The 15,443-nt window shown below is 39.6% G+C and overlaps 1 protein-coding gene across 1 annotated transcript; it reads left to right on the top strand.

Moving 5' to 3' along the window:
- Nucleotides 1–295: 295 nt before the first annotated feature.
- LOC143188489 (ejaculatory bulb-specific protein 3-like) lies at nucleotides 296–4,974 on the top strand. Its single transcript, XM_076392787.1, has 4 exons — nucleotides 296–472; nucleotides 2,000–2,174; nucleotides 3,523–3,617; nucleotides 4,397–4,974. Exons 1-4 carry the CDS (start codon nucleotides 467–469, stop codon nucleotides 4,496–4,498), a joined length of 378 nt encoding a protein of 125 aa, XP_076248902.1. The 5' UTR covers nucleotides 296–466; the 3' UTR covers nucleotides 4,499–4,974.
- Nucleotides 4,975–15,443: the final 10,469 nt, after the last annotated feature.

Raw genomic sequence — 15,443 nt, 5'->3', positions numbered from 1 at the left:
TGGAAAAAGAGTGTTTTGAGCATCCATTGAATGAGCGGGTCGTATACATATATGTGCATAGGTATACCAGGATGTATTAATTTTCTTTTAAAAAGGGTATTACATGAACAGCCGATGAAATCGACTGTCACTTGTCTGTTAAAACATGCTCTGTCATCATAATTCTTAGAAGGCGTTTGCTGCGTTTATATATCTTTCGTTCTCCTCTCGTTCCCCTCTCGTTCCCCTCTCGTTCCCCTCTCGTTCCCCTCTCGTTCCCCTCTTGTTCCCCTCTCGTCCACTCTGTTCGGCTGTACATTCTATGAGACAGGAAGGGCAAGAGTAGGAGCAGAGAGAAACGAATCCGATGTTTGGCGAATTTGGAGGCTGGACAGACAGCCCAGCTGGGTATAAAACAGTTGATCAGTGCTGAAGCTACCATCAGTCACACTTAACTTTGCCTTCTTGCTCGACGTAAGCTGCAAATATGAAGGTAAGCGCAGTTTTTTCCTTGTCCTTTCTCTTTTCATCCTATCTTCTCCCCTGTTCTTTTAATATCTTAAAAGTTGCAAAATCAGTGGTATAAAATACGATTCGTGCTTGGCCTATTGTCTGGATTTTCATTCTAAACAATATTATGATATTTACCGATGTAAGTACATTTCGCTTTCGTTTCTTTCAAGCTGGTTCATTTTATGCAACAATTTGAGAAAGTAAGTAATATGAAATCGAGGATTGCGCGAACGAGTACAAAGGAATTTAATATGGGTAGATATAGCCTATTATACTCACTCGTACTTTCAAAGAAACTCGAACGTCTTTCACTGTTTGAACATTTTCATGTGTAAATCTACTCGAGTTATCGTAGCCGATTGAGAAGATTAATTGTACAAGCCACCCTCAAACAGCGTTCCGTAAAATGTACCACAAGTACAACATCTAATTCAAGAAAACGTTCTCGCTTCGATTCGATACACGTTCCTCCTATTCGACAAACCTTCTCCGTTTGTTTCCGTACCAAAATTCACCGACGACACGACTCGCGACACGTGACGCGAAGAGAAACGTTTGCGTAAGAGAATTTATACAAGAATAATATTGGTCTCTAATAACAATTGAAGTCATTAACAAATGACAAGGCACAAAAAACTGAAACATGTTTCCTTTGTAAAGGGATTTATTCTTTAGTGTTTGCAAGAAATAAGAAAAGTAAGAAAAAGTCGAAAGTGAAATTTGTTTGCGAGAGTGAAAGGTGTTAGGAAGCATTGCGTTACCTCAATATGACGATATGGTAACGACCACGATTCGTCACAATGTCTACGTATACATGGATCTGTACTTCATATAACAAGCTTTTAAATCGTCAATCCAGAGTCCTATTAATTATACCGTGCTGTAGTGTATACATAGAGTATGTAGTCTATACATACGTGTAAGTATATATCTATGCATATACCTATCAGTATGATTATGCAAACCAATTAAGTACTTTCTGATCTCCTTGACCTTGTGCCACTTTAAAAAAGGACAGGTTTTGTCAGGGGCAGGAAATTCGTAAACCGGTCTCTGTTAAGACGATGTTGATCGTCGTTGTTGTTAGTCCTATACAAAACGATCACATATCACTTCCATTGGGCAGTTGTTGCTTGCGCAGTCATCTGTAATATTACTTATCACTTATATACTATGTACGTAGTATGGTTTCGTCTGTTTTGTATAAACAGTAAAGGTATTTCACATTTAAACGTGCTCGCGATAGAAAAATATTAAATTAGAGAAAGCGATTTTGTCCTAACATACGAGAGGAAGAAAGTTATTTATTGACTTTTGTGATCCACGTCCCATCAGACTGAAACGATAAAGGTTAAACAGGCAACGATTTTCGTCATTAACCTTCCTTTAGCCGGAGAAGAGAAGGTTATTCGATATTACCGCGTCCCTTGCGTCGTCTTATCTCGATTGGGGAATAAGGTACACTTCGTAAAAGACTGTCTGCTTTTTTCTTCTACTACGAATCTAGGTTGCGGTTGTTTTCCTCACCGTGGTGGTCTGCGCTCTGGCAAACGAGAGGTACACTACCAAGTACGACAACATCGATCTGGATCAAATCCTGAAGAGTGACCGTTTGTTGAACAACTACGTAAACTGCCTGCTGGATCAAGGAAGTTGTACACCCGATGGGAAAGAACTTAAAAGTGAGTCAACTTTAGTTTCTTCCTATCTTCTCTCATTTGTTCATGTGCCGCCAATGTTCATGTTCATGTATCCAACGGGATATGAGAAACATTTCTGTTGGAACGTTAATTTATAACCTCCAGATCCAGTGAAGAATATTTATTTCAGTAGTAGGTACTTACCTACTGCACTAACATTTTTCGATGTCGATCAGACAAACGGCAGATGTGATTGGTAAAAAGTTTACGGATCTCGGGAAATCGCGTCGCGTCTTTACGCTACATGTTATGTATTAGAGGAAGGTTGCGGTCAAAGTAGAAGAAGTGAGACCGCAGTTTCCCTTTCTCAGTCAAAACGTTCGAGGTCTCTTAGTCTGACTCGATCTTCAATTCGATCTTCATCCCCTTGGGATCCAACAACCGACTGATGTTTCTACTCTCGTACACGTACTGCCTGCACACCTATTCGCTTAAGTACTTACTCTTTGTTTTCTCGGCCCAAGGTAAATCATTTGCACAAGAGGCTTTCCGATAAATGAGATTCGAATAGAAAACGAAACGCATAGTATGTGAGACTAATTTGATATTTGGTTAATTGTTAACGGATAAACGATCATTGATTAGGAAGGTGGTTTGCCCAATTTCATGTAAATAATATTACGCTCATAGAATTTGGTAATGGAAATATTTATTTTACAATTGTTTTTATTGTTCTGAATCTCACATAAGTAGATATTCGGTTATTATCTTTAACGATTTCGATGAGAAATTGAATTGAACATGAAACTAGTTAAACACAGTCTCATGCTTCGTGCGTCTATTATTGTTTATTTGCTCGTTTGTTACCGATTACCGGCACATGTTACTACATCGAATTAATATGTAATTGCACGCTGATAAATCATTAGTTATGATGTAACATCATAAGGACGGATTATTTGACAAGTTCGAATGAAACATAACGTAAAGTTAAAACAAATAATGTACGTAATTATGTAGTGGTAAATCGTTAGGGATTCATGTATGGTTGCTTGAAACGAAAATTCATGAAACGTTATGTCATTGGAATTTTACTATATTCGATACGAGCCGAATGCAAAAGGCTCCAGATTATATGTTATCGCGGATTTACGTGCGATTATCTGTGCCCTCTCGCGCGTCGCACGCCGGTCGTTTGATTTTAATTCAACGTCGAACGCACGCGAAGTTACGTGAAAATACAACTCGTATCTATTACCTATCCTATCCTTTCGTTTGCACATTGCAGCGTCCCTGCAGTTTAATGTTTTCGACTAAACAAAATTTTATCCGCATAATCCTAATTAATATTGGTACGTCCTCTGTATAGACATAATTGATTTGTTTCTAGAATCTCTGCCGGACGCGCTGGAGAATCGATGCACCAAATGCAGCGAGAAACAGAAAATGGGTAGTGAGAAGGTTATCCGGTATTTGATCGACGAGGTACGTACATTCACCGACGTTCACTGTCCCTTTTCCGCGGCTAATTAGACACGATGTCGTTACGAGTTGCGTGCTACGAAGCGTGTCCGAGTTAGGAGCCACGTGGTTGATTCGCTTCGAATATCACGGAACTGGTTCGAACTTTCATAGGACAAGCAGCTGGTTGGTTTCACCTGTGGACTCTGAGGAAAGAAAACTTTCCTCCACGGGGACCAAATAACTCTAGCCGAATCATATTTGCCGCGTGAACTGCGTCTCTTCGTTCCATTCCATTTTACAGCACTTGAACAGTCTTATTCTCTCGATAACAGTTAACCTATACCCTAAGTCCTAAGCCCTAGAGAATCGATTAATCCCCGCAACATTCGAATAAGACTGCGTTTTATCTGAAACTACGTTCGTAGTTTCAACGTTGTGTGACCGGGTTTTAAAACAGTTTTCTGTGATATCTATCGATAATATTAGTTATACAGACGCGCCGATCAACACGTAATTTTGTTTTATTTTTCAAGTAACCGCGTATCGTATCTATTTACATATTTCGAATATTTTTTTACATCTAAATGAAAAATGCAGAAATCTTGTGTCTTGTATCATCTCTTCTCGAAACAAACCCCGTCAGGGGAGAAATGGAATCGTTTCGTTAAATATCATGAAAGAAATTCACTTTTTATTCCATTTAAATATCTTTGTTTTGAGTGAATCATGCAAAGAGAAGTAGGGACGGAACGAGAGCAATTGAATTTTTAGGTAAAATGATGTTTTTGTTTGCGTTTCAGCGACCACAAATCTGGGAGAGACTGTCCAAGAAATACGACCCAACCGGGGAACACACGCGTAGATTCCAGGATGAGGCTAAGAAACACGGTATCAACCTCTAAATATTTAAAGCGAAAAGCGAACTTCCGTTCGAAAACGTCCAAGTACCTACCATGCCAGGCCTAAATAGTCGAAACGTTTCAGTCGCTTCGTTCTGTTCTTCATTTCTATTTACGTAAATTAGTTGAAAGATTGTGAAGTAAATGTTGTAGGTATTTGTCGCGTAGAATTTGGAAGAGAAAAATGAACATTCGTGAAAGAAAGATTCCAAGTGAAGTTTTCCAGTTTTGTCGCGAAACGAATAAGCCGTACAGTTTTTTTTTCCTGTTTGAAAAATTTGAGAAATACGAGAAATTTGAGACATTTTGTAGCTTCGTTGGAAAAATCCATAATGTTGCATGATGAAGTAAACTATCGATTATTATTACTTCTCTACGCTCTTCTTTTTTCTCTTATGTTTAGATTTTGTACTACCTACAAACAATAATGTATCCTGTTTTGAAAATAAAATCTGGAATCATTCTCATTTTTTTGCGGGGAAAGAACATTTTAGTCGGTGAAATTAATAGAATATTGAGCACCCAGCTAAGATCATTTGACTTAATAGTGATCATGACATATTTAAATAGTAATCAAGGTGTACTTATGCGTTGTGCGTTTTACGTAAGTAGTTTACCTGCTTACTGTTATTGTTAATGGTCTCGTTAAATGATTACTAAGTACTATTCGATAAACTTTGGCGATATCAAATAGAAAGAAATTCCTTTTTTGAGGTCAATCTGGAAATTCGTACGCGCTTCGCACCACTCGACCTCTTTTGCTTCCTGTTCCGACGAAAACTTCCGTCGAACTATCGTCGTATGTTACGTGATTTCTCGTTACCGCTAAGCTGCAAGTAAATTGCTATTTGTCAGCGTCTCGGGTATAAAGTCGTCTTCCCGATCGGAAGGATTCCTTACAATTGGTATTGCTTTCACTCACTAACTGTGACAAAACACAGATCTCTGTACCTATCTGTCTGTAAGTTAAGAAAACTGTAGTGAGTTCGGTAGGTAATTAAAACGAGGATATATTTTATATGGATACATGAAGAGTTCAAATAGAGCTTATTTATTATAAGGTACATAATATAGCTACATGACGTACTGTTGTAATAACATTTTGCTAAGATCTTATTGCGATGGAGTACACACGTACATATTACAATTCTGTACCTACTCGTATAAGGATAACTACTACATGTGTACGAATAGAAATCCTAAATAGACTTTTGAAGAATCTTGGAAGTCGGGCACATATCATGCATACGGAGAAGGAGGATCGGAGTAGGTCTCATCTCAGAATAACGAATATGTAGTCTGGGACATTACATAATTGGGTATATACCGTTAAATATCGTATCAAGCGATGTATTAAGTAGTGTCAGAACGTGTCGCGATCGATTTTCAGAGCGCGTTGTCGCGAGTTAGCGCAAGGTAGGTAGATAATAGTTGGAAGATAAAATGTTTGACAGCCTGGGAATGGGATTCTCGTGTCGGGTCAGATTTGAACTAATACGACGAGAATAAATCGTATAGATACTTAACTCTTCGTTTTCCTCTACCGAAGCCGGTAAACCAGAAGGCACGAATTTTTATTTTGTTCTTATCCATTTTCGTTGTGCAACATCATTGAAGAGAAACTTTGCTTCTGATCATCATTTTGCCTATATACCTAGGTACGCCGTTTCTCCTTTTCCGAGACTTTTATTCCTTTTTTTTCTACTGTCGTTTTGTACCTATTTTTGATTTGTACATATGTACCTATTCACCTACCTCTTCCTTTAACGAAGAGAACGTAAGTTATAACAAGGATAATTCTTGTTAGCGGTGTGTTTCATCGTCTACGTATCGAGCACTAACTCACGTAAATAATAGAGCAGCCTCTGAAAGTTGATATGTAGAAGTTGACTAAATCGAAAGAGAAAGGTAATACGGTACTGCATCTACAGGGATGAAGTTCGTTCTTCCTGTCTTTCCTCTTTTCCCCGTTACACCCTTATTCCTATCCAAGTTTCATGGGAAAATGAAGTAGCAATTACTGCGTATAACTAGTTGTTTTACAAACTTGGATAATCCGTGAAAGTTTTGAAGCTAATTCCCCGGCGTGCTTTGACTCGTTTATTCCATTACGAGAAACGACTATGCTTCGACGACTGAAACGCTCGTGTTCGAATTGCTTTCATCGATTATTCGAATAAACAAGATGGCCACCCTCAATTTCATATACCTATGACCTACTCGTAGGTAGTACCTATATGTGTATGTACCTACATATGTACTTTTGCTTCACTTTCCTTCTCAAATCGGTATGTGAATTTGATTGTCAGAGTAAGATTTTACTTCTCAAAAGTATTTCTGATACTCTTCACGTTTATTGGTAGCTAACAATAGAAGAAGGTTGAATCTTTTCTGTTATCGCATTATTCCTCGTTCCCCATGGTTATCGTTTGCCTGCTGACGATGAGAACGCGTACGCGGCGTGGTAAGGGAAACGGCTGGTGAAATCAATCGCCTTGATGTGTCACGTTAAATATCCAATTAGCGAAATTAGGCTGTCAGGTATGTAGATGGTGATCGTACCGCGAGGAACGTTTCTCTGTGTGCTCGGTTACGTGTCTCTAACGAGGGATACGTCAGGACACGTGCGAACAAACACGTTAGACCAATGCTTACCTGTGGCCCAACTGTCTCTACGTAAGTAGGTACCTATCTATGTTCATATATGAAGGCAAATTAGGAGGCTAGGAATTATTGCAACGTAATTTTCAAATCTTACCATTTGCACCGCTAATATGAATGCGAAGAGGAAGAGGCGACAAATGAGAAGTGGGAGTGAGATGACCTCGTCATTTTGTACCTAATCAAAGGATGATGAGTTGGTGAAAATGGTCATAGGTCCACTTGTTATCTGCCGAAAGTGAACACACTATTAGCTATACTGAGTAATTGTGGGCGCGCGTCTGGTTTAAAGATTTCGTTTGGAAAAAGGAATCCGGAAGTAATCCATTTTCTATGACCGAAAGAACGAATCACCGTTTGATTCGCCCTCAGTTGTCAGTGCCTCTGGAGACCTTCCGTCAGGAATCTCGGCCGGAAGAGGATGGATGGAGAAGGGAAGAGAGCTAGTGGATGGAAGGAAGCTAGATTGAATTTGAGTTCTCCCACTTGATTTTAAGTTTTCTCGGTTTATTTGCGTTCGCCGTTCTTGAAGAGATGGACGGCTATGATCGAGGAGGCAGCAATCACCTGGACGAGAGCCGGAAGGCAAGTTCAAATAGAGGGGTTAAGTGACCTCATCCTCTTCCCAGCTCTATCTCCTTCCACTTACTGTGACTTTCCCCTTTGTTCAACGCGACGAATTTAAATCGACTGTTTAAGTCGACGCTACACTAATTTCGTAATTCATTTCCATGGTTAACGCGTGTACGGAGCTCGTCGGCGAATCTCGAGCAAAAGGACCGTTAGAGGCGTGGGAGAGAGAGAGAGAGAGAGAGAGAGAGAGAGAGAGAGAGAGAGAGAGAGAGAGAGAGAGAGAGAGAGAGAGAGAGAGAGAGAGAGAGAGAGAACAGACAGGAGGATGCACTGGTTTTCGAGAGAATGAAATGTGTTAGAGGTACATAGTCACGACGAGTTTGGTATAGAGGAAAATTCAAGTCCATCCGGGGTATATCAACTGGAAGCGATTATAAATAAATTAAGCGATTTTGCGAGCAAGAGTATGGAAAGATTTTTCGCGGAAGATACCCCCCCCCCCCCCCCCCCCCCCCCCCGAACAGATTACATTGACACGAAGCATCGAAAGATAATGGAGACATACCTACTTACAACGTAGATATTAAATTGTCCCATCAGTAACAATATCTGGATGTGCATCAGGACATAGGATAAATATCTGAATAAAATTATACAGTTTAGGTACAAAAAAGGAAAAAAAACGCAACGCGTATCTATAATTGAGATAAGGTAAGATGTGAAAAAGAAACGATTGTACGAGTATATTTACTTGGAGTCTTCGGATCACGCTTATCGAATCTAAATAGTTTGTAAAAGTCTGAATTAGAAATAAAAAAGTAGCCACACTAATTTTCTTTTGTGATAATCGCAGCAAGTAGCGTGGCAGTGGTGTGAGGCGATGAGAAAGAAGGTGAAACGCAAAGGCAAGGCAAGATAAAAGAGTAGAGACATAGAAATAGATAAAGGGATGGAAGACAAGGGTAAAGAGTTGAAGAAGCGGTGGCAAAAGAAGCCCAAGACAAGCGTGCCAACGCGGTCGGTTAATTTAACGACAATGAAAATTCGTTGTCCCGCCGCGAATTTTCTCGGCGTACAGTCAAGACTCGCGGAAGAGGATAAAGTCGAGTTTCGTTCCAGCTCCGTAAACCGCCACTGTCCTCTGGACAACTTTTCCTTTATAATCGCATTGCCCGTTGCTGGCTTTATCCATAAAGGGGCGAGTTCGAGCGTGTACATAGCAACGAGATTCGACTGCATCGTTCCCAAAAGTAAATCGTGGCGTGCATGGAAACACTCGCCAAAACTGTTGGTTCTTTTACTGATGATAAAACAGTGAAACCAAGCCATGGACGGTTATCCCATTATTTTTTCGGGATATTAGTATTTACAATTGACATGTTTGATCGTTGAGTCTTTGTGGATTTTTAAATATGCAGGTAGATATACAGATATATACGTTAAGGTACGTATAGATGTATTGGCATGTCGAAGGAAAAAGGGGAGGTGAAGTATCAAAATGTACCTAGTGTACCAGTAGTGTGATCACACTACTGGTGTGATATAGGTAGGTAAATAGTAATATAAAACGGGAATGAACGCAGAAACTAATTGTGAAAAATTTGTTCTGTATTAAATGAACTCGAGTTCCAGTCCACGCTTCCGAATATTTCATTAAAAGATGACCAAAATTTCTAGGTCCTGGTTACATCAGGTCAAATTTCCTGCGTACGTATACTTAGGAGTGGGTGGTATGTAAGTGGTGCGCGCCCGAAGGAATTAATATTAAAGGCACATTTCGGTGTGCCTTAGCTGTTGGTCTAACTCCATCGACGGTATCCTAGTTGTGACCTGATTTTCCTTCGATAACAGCACCTGTATACCGGCGTGTCTACATAATTTACGCGTCGAATGAAGCCACACCGTGCCGCGTCGTTTTCGGCCAATACAATCCAGCTTGACACTTTAATCTACCACGATCCTACAAATGCACTTGGTATATATTTGACTTGGTAATTCATGATTCTGCATTCCCAACCTTTGCTCGCGCATTATCTTAGCAAGATACAGTGCAGGTGCAGGCGTTTCCTTCGTTTCGACCTATGTGGTCAGTATCGCGAGAATCGCTACAAAACACACAAATCTTGGAAACACTCATTCTATATTTCTTTTCAATTGTTTCATTGTACTTAGATCGGCCTACTATATCTATGTACCTACTTACCTACCTACATGCAATAATGTAATATCGTAGATATTGTTTCGAAACTACGATATTGTTTCGATATATTTTATGTAATTCTTTTTCGATTTGCTTCGATTGAATTCATCTACTAATATGTACGTAAATGTAAGCTCGTATCATACCTATTACGTATTGACACCTCGATAAGTAGGAAGATTAAAGGAATTTTTACAGGAAATATTTGTATAATTGCTCAAAATTAATATCGCAAAAATAGAACAGATTGAAGGAATGCTCTACTACTCCTAAATCTTGATTATTAGTGAGTTTTCTTAAAAAGCACAAAACTTTTGCAACTTGTAGGTACTCCAAGTGCTTGTCTGACCTATCTGGAACGGATGCAGGCCTCGTTAACTCTAACAAGTCAAGCTTCCTTTTTATGTGCGTGCGAAACAATGATCGAATAACGTTTTTATTCGTACAGTAGTAAATGTAAAACGTACAGTTAGTATTCTATTTCTACCGTATAATTCGTTCATGCAATCTGATCGTAGCTTAACGTTCATAATCTATTTAAAAGAACCATCTTTTGAATAATATGAGTACAATTATAACATTTCAACGATTTAAAAAATCAGTATGAGATTAGGACCAACATCGATCGTAAGCTTATTTCATTAACCAGACTGATACAATTGCACTGGTCAGTACGCTAAATTTCTGATTCTTCTTTTATAGAAACATGGTATTATTTTATGCTTTCTAATACAAGTGGATTCCATAACTTCTTTAGCTTTGCTTTTGACTTCTTTTACCTTTACTTGAAAGTTCCAGGTCGCGCGTCTAAGGGTCGATATTGCGTTTGACCACAAGTTCCAACAGTTCCAAGTTCTTCGCGACAGCCTTTCAACTCCAACCGCTCGGGGTGATGCCGAAATGCAATTTTACTTGCATTTACATTAGTACCTGCTAATTTTGATATAAGGAATCAATCGTAAGTTTGCTACACCGACAGAATCTATGTAATTATTGTTTTTTCTCTAATGTTACTTATCTTTACTATGCTTAATACCGATATACACCATAAGTAACTGATTTGTATAGTTAAAGGAACTTATGCATACCCATATCGGACGAAGGCTACGAAATAGTTTACCTATATATATATATATATACATATATGTAATACATATTATAATAATAAAGTAGCGTACATTGAATGTGTTTATTTGATCGTGTTTGATGAAATAGTTTTATATTAGATATTTGTATTATTTGAAAAAGGCAACATTAAAAAGTTAGCATTATGTGAAAAAGTAGATGTGTCGAAAGATACATGTAGGAGAAAATTGGAAAATGTAAGAATAAAGACAAGATTGAGTAAGCGAATGCTAGAGAGGAAGCGAGAAAGTACCGAGCAGTAAGCACTCTCTCTCGCAAGGGATGAGAGTGGCGGTTTCGACCCCTTCCTTGCGTCAGCATCAGCCTAGCGAGCGTAGGGTGGCTCTCCTCAACTCTCCTTCCAGCCAACCAGCCAGCCAATCCCCACCCTCTGCCACGTTCCGCTGCTAGCGCCGCTAGTGGCAGTTTTCGCAAGCGCTCTGCTCGGGCTGATCAGTCTGTCTCTGTCCGTCGTACGCGTTCATCGGCTCGTGGGGTGTTGTCGGAAGGGTGGAGGTGTCGGGCCGGTCGGGCGCCAGTCGCTACGCGGACGTTGAGCTCGGGATTGGAATTTTCGTCTCACCCTCGCGAGACTTTTCTACCTAACCTTCTTTGTGATCGCCAAGTACATCCATTTTCGCAAATACGCGTTACATGTTTGTGTATGTAATGTTCTTTCTCTCTGTCGACCTTCCTTCCCGTTGAGCAACCGCTCAAGCGGTTTAAACCGTTTGCTCGTCTGTCCGTGGATCGGGCTTTTTGTGACAATTGCAACACACAAGTGTCATTACCTGGAATATCGAGGATTAAATTTCGAGAAGTTTACCATTTCTGTGTTACCATTTCTTCTCTTACTGGAACGAATGCTTACGTCATTGCGTGGAAAGGGGATCGTCGCACCGGCGGCAGCGGCGGCGGTGGCGGCGGCAACGGCGGCGGCGTCGGCGAACTGGATGCAACCATGAGGAATACGAACCCGCAAATCTCGTTCTCAGGGGTACGTACACGTACATAAGTACAATATGAATGAAATGCATTCGCGTTGTGTAAATGGAATTCTGTGGCATTACATAGTTATCGTTCATTCGCGTTGACAACATTTTATTATACGTCATCGTTGTTACCTTGATTCGTTTCGAGTCTTCTGTCTTTCGTCTTCCGTCTTCCGCCTTCTTTTGTAAAAAATATAGATTAAGAAAAATACATTGAGATCAGGAAATCCAATGTTGATTTATCCCCGTAGCTGTGAATTTTAATAACCAATATGTCGAGCGAAGAATCGCTTTAGCTAAGTGAAGAAAAAATATTGCTGAGGGAATGCTGTACATATAGTATGTAAATAAAACGAACGCACTTCATTCCATAGTCATAAATTCATTTGGAAAGGAAGTATTTTCTTCGTACGATGCTACTCTTCGCGTAACCGTGAAAAATGTTTGTTTAAATAGAAGTAATTTATATAAATATACATGCACGATTTGTAAGAGAGGTTGACGTTTTGGTATATTTTTTTGTTTGCTTCTTCCTTGTCAGTTTCCAAATTCGATGGTATAATACATATTGTGCGTGATGCGATTGGCCGTCGCAACTCGCAATTGAAGGCTATGCGTAGAGTCACCTATTACGCCGAGCGGCGTGGCGACGTCACATTTATTGGCCTGTATACATACATATGCATGCGTATGCATATCCCTACATACTACGTGCATGCATACATATGTTTTACGAAGCGTCTCGTAAAATCGATTACTTCCAACGCCGCACGTTGAAGATGGAAGCAAAAAAAAAAGAAAGTCTGAAAGCGTGTCGCTCGTCTCCATTTGGTCGACTTTGAAAGGAAAAAAGAAGAAATAATAGTAGATACATATACCTGCGTATCGTTTAACAGCTGACAGAATAACAGTAGGTGTGGGGACAGTTCATTTGCGATTTTCGATTGATTCTATTTCTGCCGATTCGCCCAAATGAAAACACATGTAAAGCGAATGATTCTCTTTACCTCCAGAGAAATAATACAGAATCGCTCTGAGCGCCACAGTCAAGTATAAGAACGAAATGCTCTCATTTGAACAATGTCACTCGTTTTTGTTTTAACTTACAGAGGAAGCTGTTATAATTGAATTATTAGGATCTCTCATTGTCAGTGTGTGCTATATCTATTATTTGTCAATTGATTCTGAACTTTGCAACGTTTATTTCCGTCGGAAATGAAAATTGATATTTGTCGATCCGAACGAAATTGACGAATTTCACACCTACATCCTTTTACGCGTTCAACATTGAATACCGATGATTTATTTCCATGACAGAGAATTTAAACAGAACCATGTTGGATACCGTAACAAACAATTCTGTAGAAACAATTTTCTCCATACTATTGTACAATTTATATTGCATACTTTTATTCTTCGATACGATGCTTTAGCGATTTTGTTTTGATGATTTTGTAGGAAATGATCATCCTCCATTTTATCGCATAAGTCGTATATGTCTGTAATACACACACACACACACACACACACACACACACACACACACACACACACACACACACACACACTTTGCAGCAAAATTAAAGGATCACTAATTCTCGATCAAGAAAGGTTTAAGCTACTGCAATTTTGTGAAAAGAAAAGTCGCACAGCAGCGATCCTAGGCTCATTTTGTAGGGCAAAGCTTCTGCTTTCACACTCACACAGAGGGTGGTTTTTCTCCGAATACCTTCACAGTTCAAACGCCTGTACAGACATTAAGAAATTTGTTTCGCAATCCATTTCGGGATGAAATTAAAGGCGGAAGCCTCCCCTTTCGAACGAACTCGCAATGAGTGATCTACAGTTTTTCTCGCCGAGTTACAACGTTCTGAACGAAGAGTACATATACCTTGGCTACCACTTCTCATTCAAAGTGTACCATGAATATCACTTTACTGTTATGAAAAAGCAGCATCTGTTTCTCGGCTCGGAGCCGAATATGCATAGTTTGCCCTTTAATAGAAGCCTATGATCAACGTTGGATCATTTCTCTTTACGAAATGACAGCAACTCAAGGTCGACAGTTTTTCAGCCCAAAATTAGTGATCCTTTAATTTTGTTGCGAAGTCTGTGTATCTATACTTACTTGACATTTGATAGAATAATATTATATACAAAAAACCAGGAAAGTTGAGCAGACAGACGGAATGGAGGTGGCAACGATAGCGACAGGTGACGGTTGTGACGCAGTTTGTTTCCTGTATCGGACAATCGAAGTGAGCCACGCGTAACGCGCGTGACGATGATGACTGGTCAAAAAGGACAGATACAATTTGATGCATTTTGAGCCAGCTGTATGCAAAAACGAAGGACGGTTCTGTGCCAAACGTTTACTTGTTGTTAGTAGTAGTTGCGTAGAATGAAAAGTAACCGTTTTCATTTCCTTTATGTATCGAAGAATTTTCTGTGCTTATATGCACATGATTATTGAAATGAAACGCAGAGTTATCATTATCATTACGTTCCTTGCATTCGTACAGTACATATTGGTGTAAGCGGTAGGATAATAAGAAACGAACACGTGCTCATATTTGATTAATTCGTCATTTCGCAGTAGTATCCAACAGTTTCACTTTCAGTTTCACTCGGGTATAAATTTGTTTAGAATCGGATTGCTGTTAATTGATTTTCTGGGTTGCTCGTCAAATAGTTGAAGTACACGTCTATTGAAATGAATCCGTTATCCTGTCTACGTATAGATAAACGAACGTGTATCATTTGATTTATCTATTGCGGTGGATGACGCGCGTTGTCGTCAAACGCTGCTTCGATTATGGCGCGTTGATGCACGAAGGTGCACCGATAATGGCCAACTGTAATGGCGAAAGGAACGTTGAATGCATTATCCGTCTCCCGCTGCTATTCGCACGTCTATCGGAACGCAATAATCGTGGGGAAAGAACGGTTATTGACTGGCTCGACGAACACGCTAGACTAGCATCCCCGCCGAATAAATCCTCGCAGTCTCCAGATCTTCCTTCGGGTAGCTGTAATTTTCCACTATTCTCTCTTAAATGTGAACAGTAGAAAAAATGTAATGAATATCGCGTGTGTTAAGTGTATGCACGTAAGTCAAATATCAATTCAGAATGTACCGAATTCGAATGACCGTAAAATTTGTACGAACTTATCTCGCACAATTTTCTGTATCTATACGTGCGGTTTCTGGGTATAAATATAAATATACGTACACTTATGTACGTATGTAGATTGGAATCCATAGTCCTTTGTCGACAACTACCGATCTACCTACCTATCTACTTATTTAAGTACATACATATGTATTTGAAATGTGTGGCAGTGATCGAAAGAAGCTCAGGGATCTCAGAGCATCCCAAAAGAAGGTGAATGGCAT

Source organism: Calliopsis andreniformis, chromosome 2, assembly GCF_051401765.1.
Source record: "Calliopsis andreniformis isolate RMS-2024a chromosome 2, iyCalAndr_principal, whole genome shotgun sequence".
Lineage (NCBI taxonomy): Eukaryota > Metazoa > Arthropoda > Insecta > Hymenoptera > Andrenidae > Calliopsis > Calliopsis andreniformis.
The sequence above is the reverse complement of the archived record's forward strand: the minus strand, read 5'-3'. Positions and strand labels throughout refer to the sequence as shown.

Excerpts from the sequence above, each read along its gene's own strand:
- LOC143188489 (XM_076392787.1), top strand. Across the intron at positions 2,175-3,522 it reads CGATGGGAAAGAACTTAAAA|AATCTCTGCCGGACGCGCTG; the intron begins GTGAGTCAACTT and ends ATTTGTTTCTAG. Across the intron at positions 3,618-4,396 it reads TCCGGTATTTGATCGACGAG|CGACCACAAATCTGGGAGAG; the intron begins GTACGTACATTC and ends TTTGCGTTTCAG.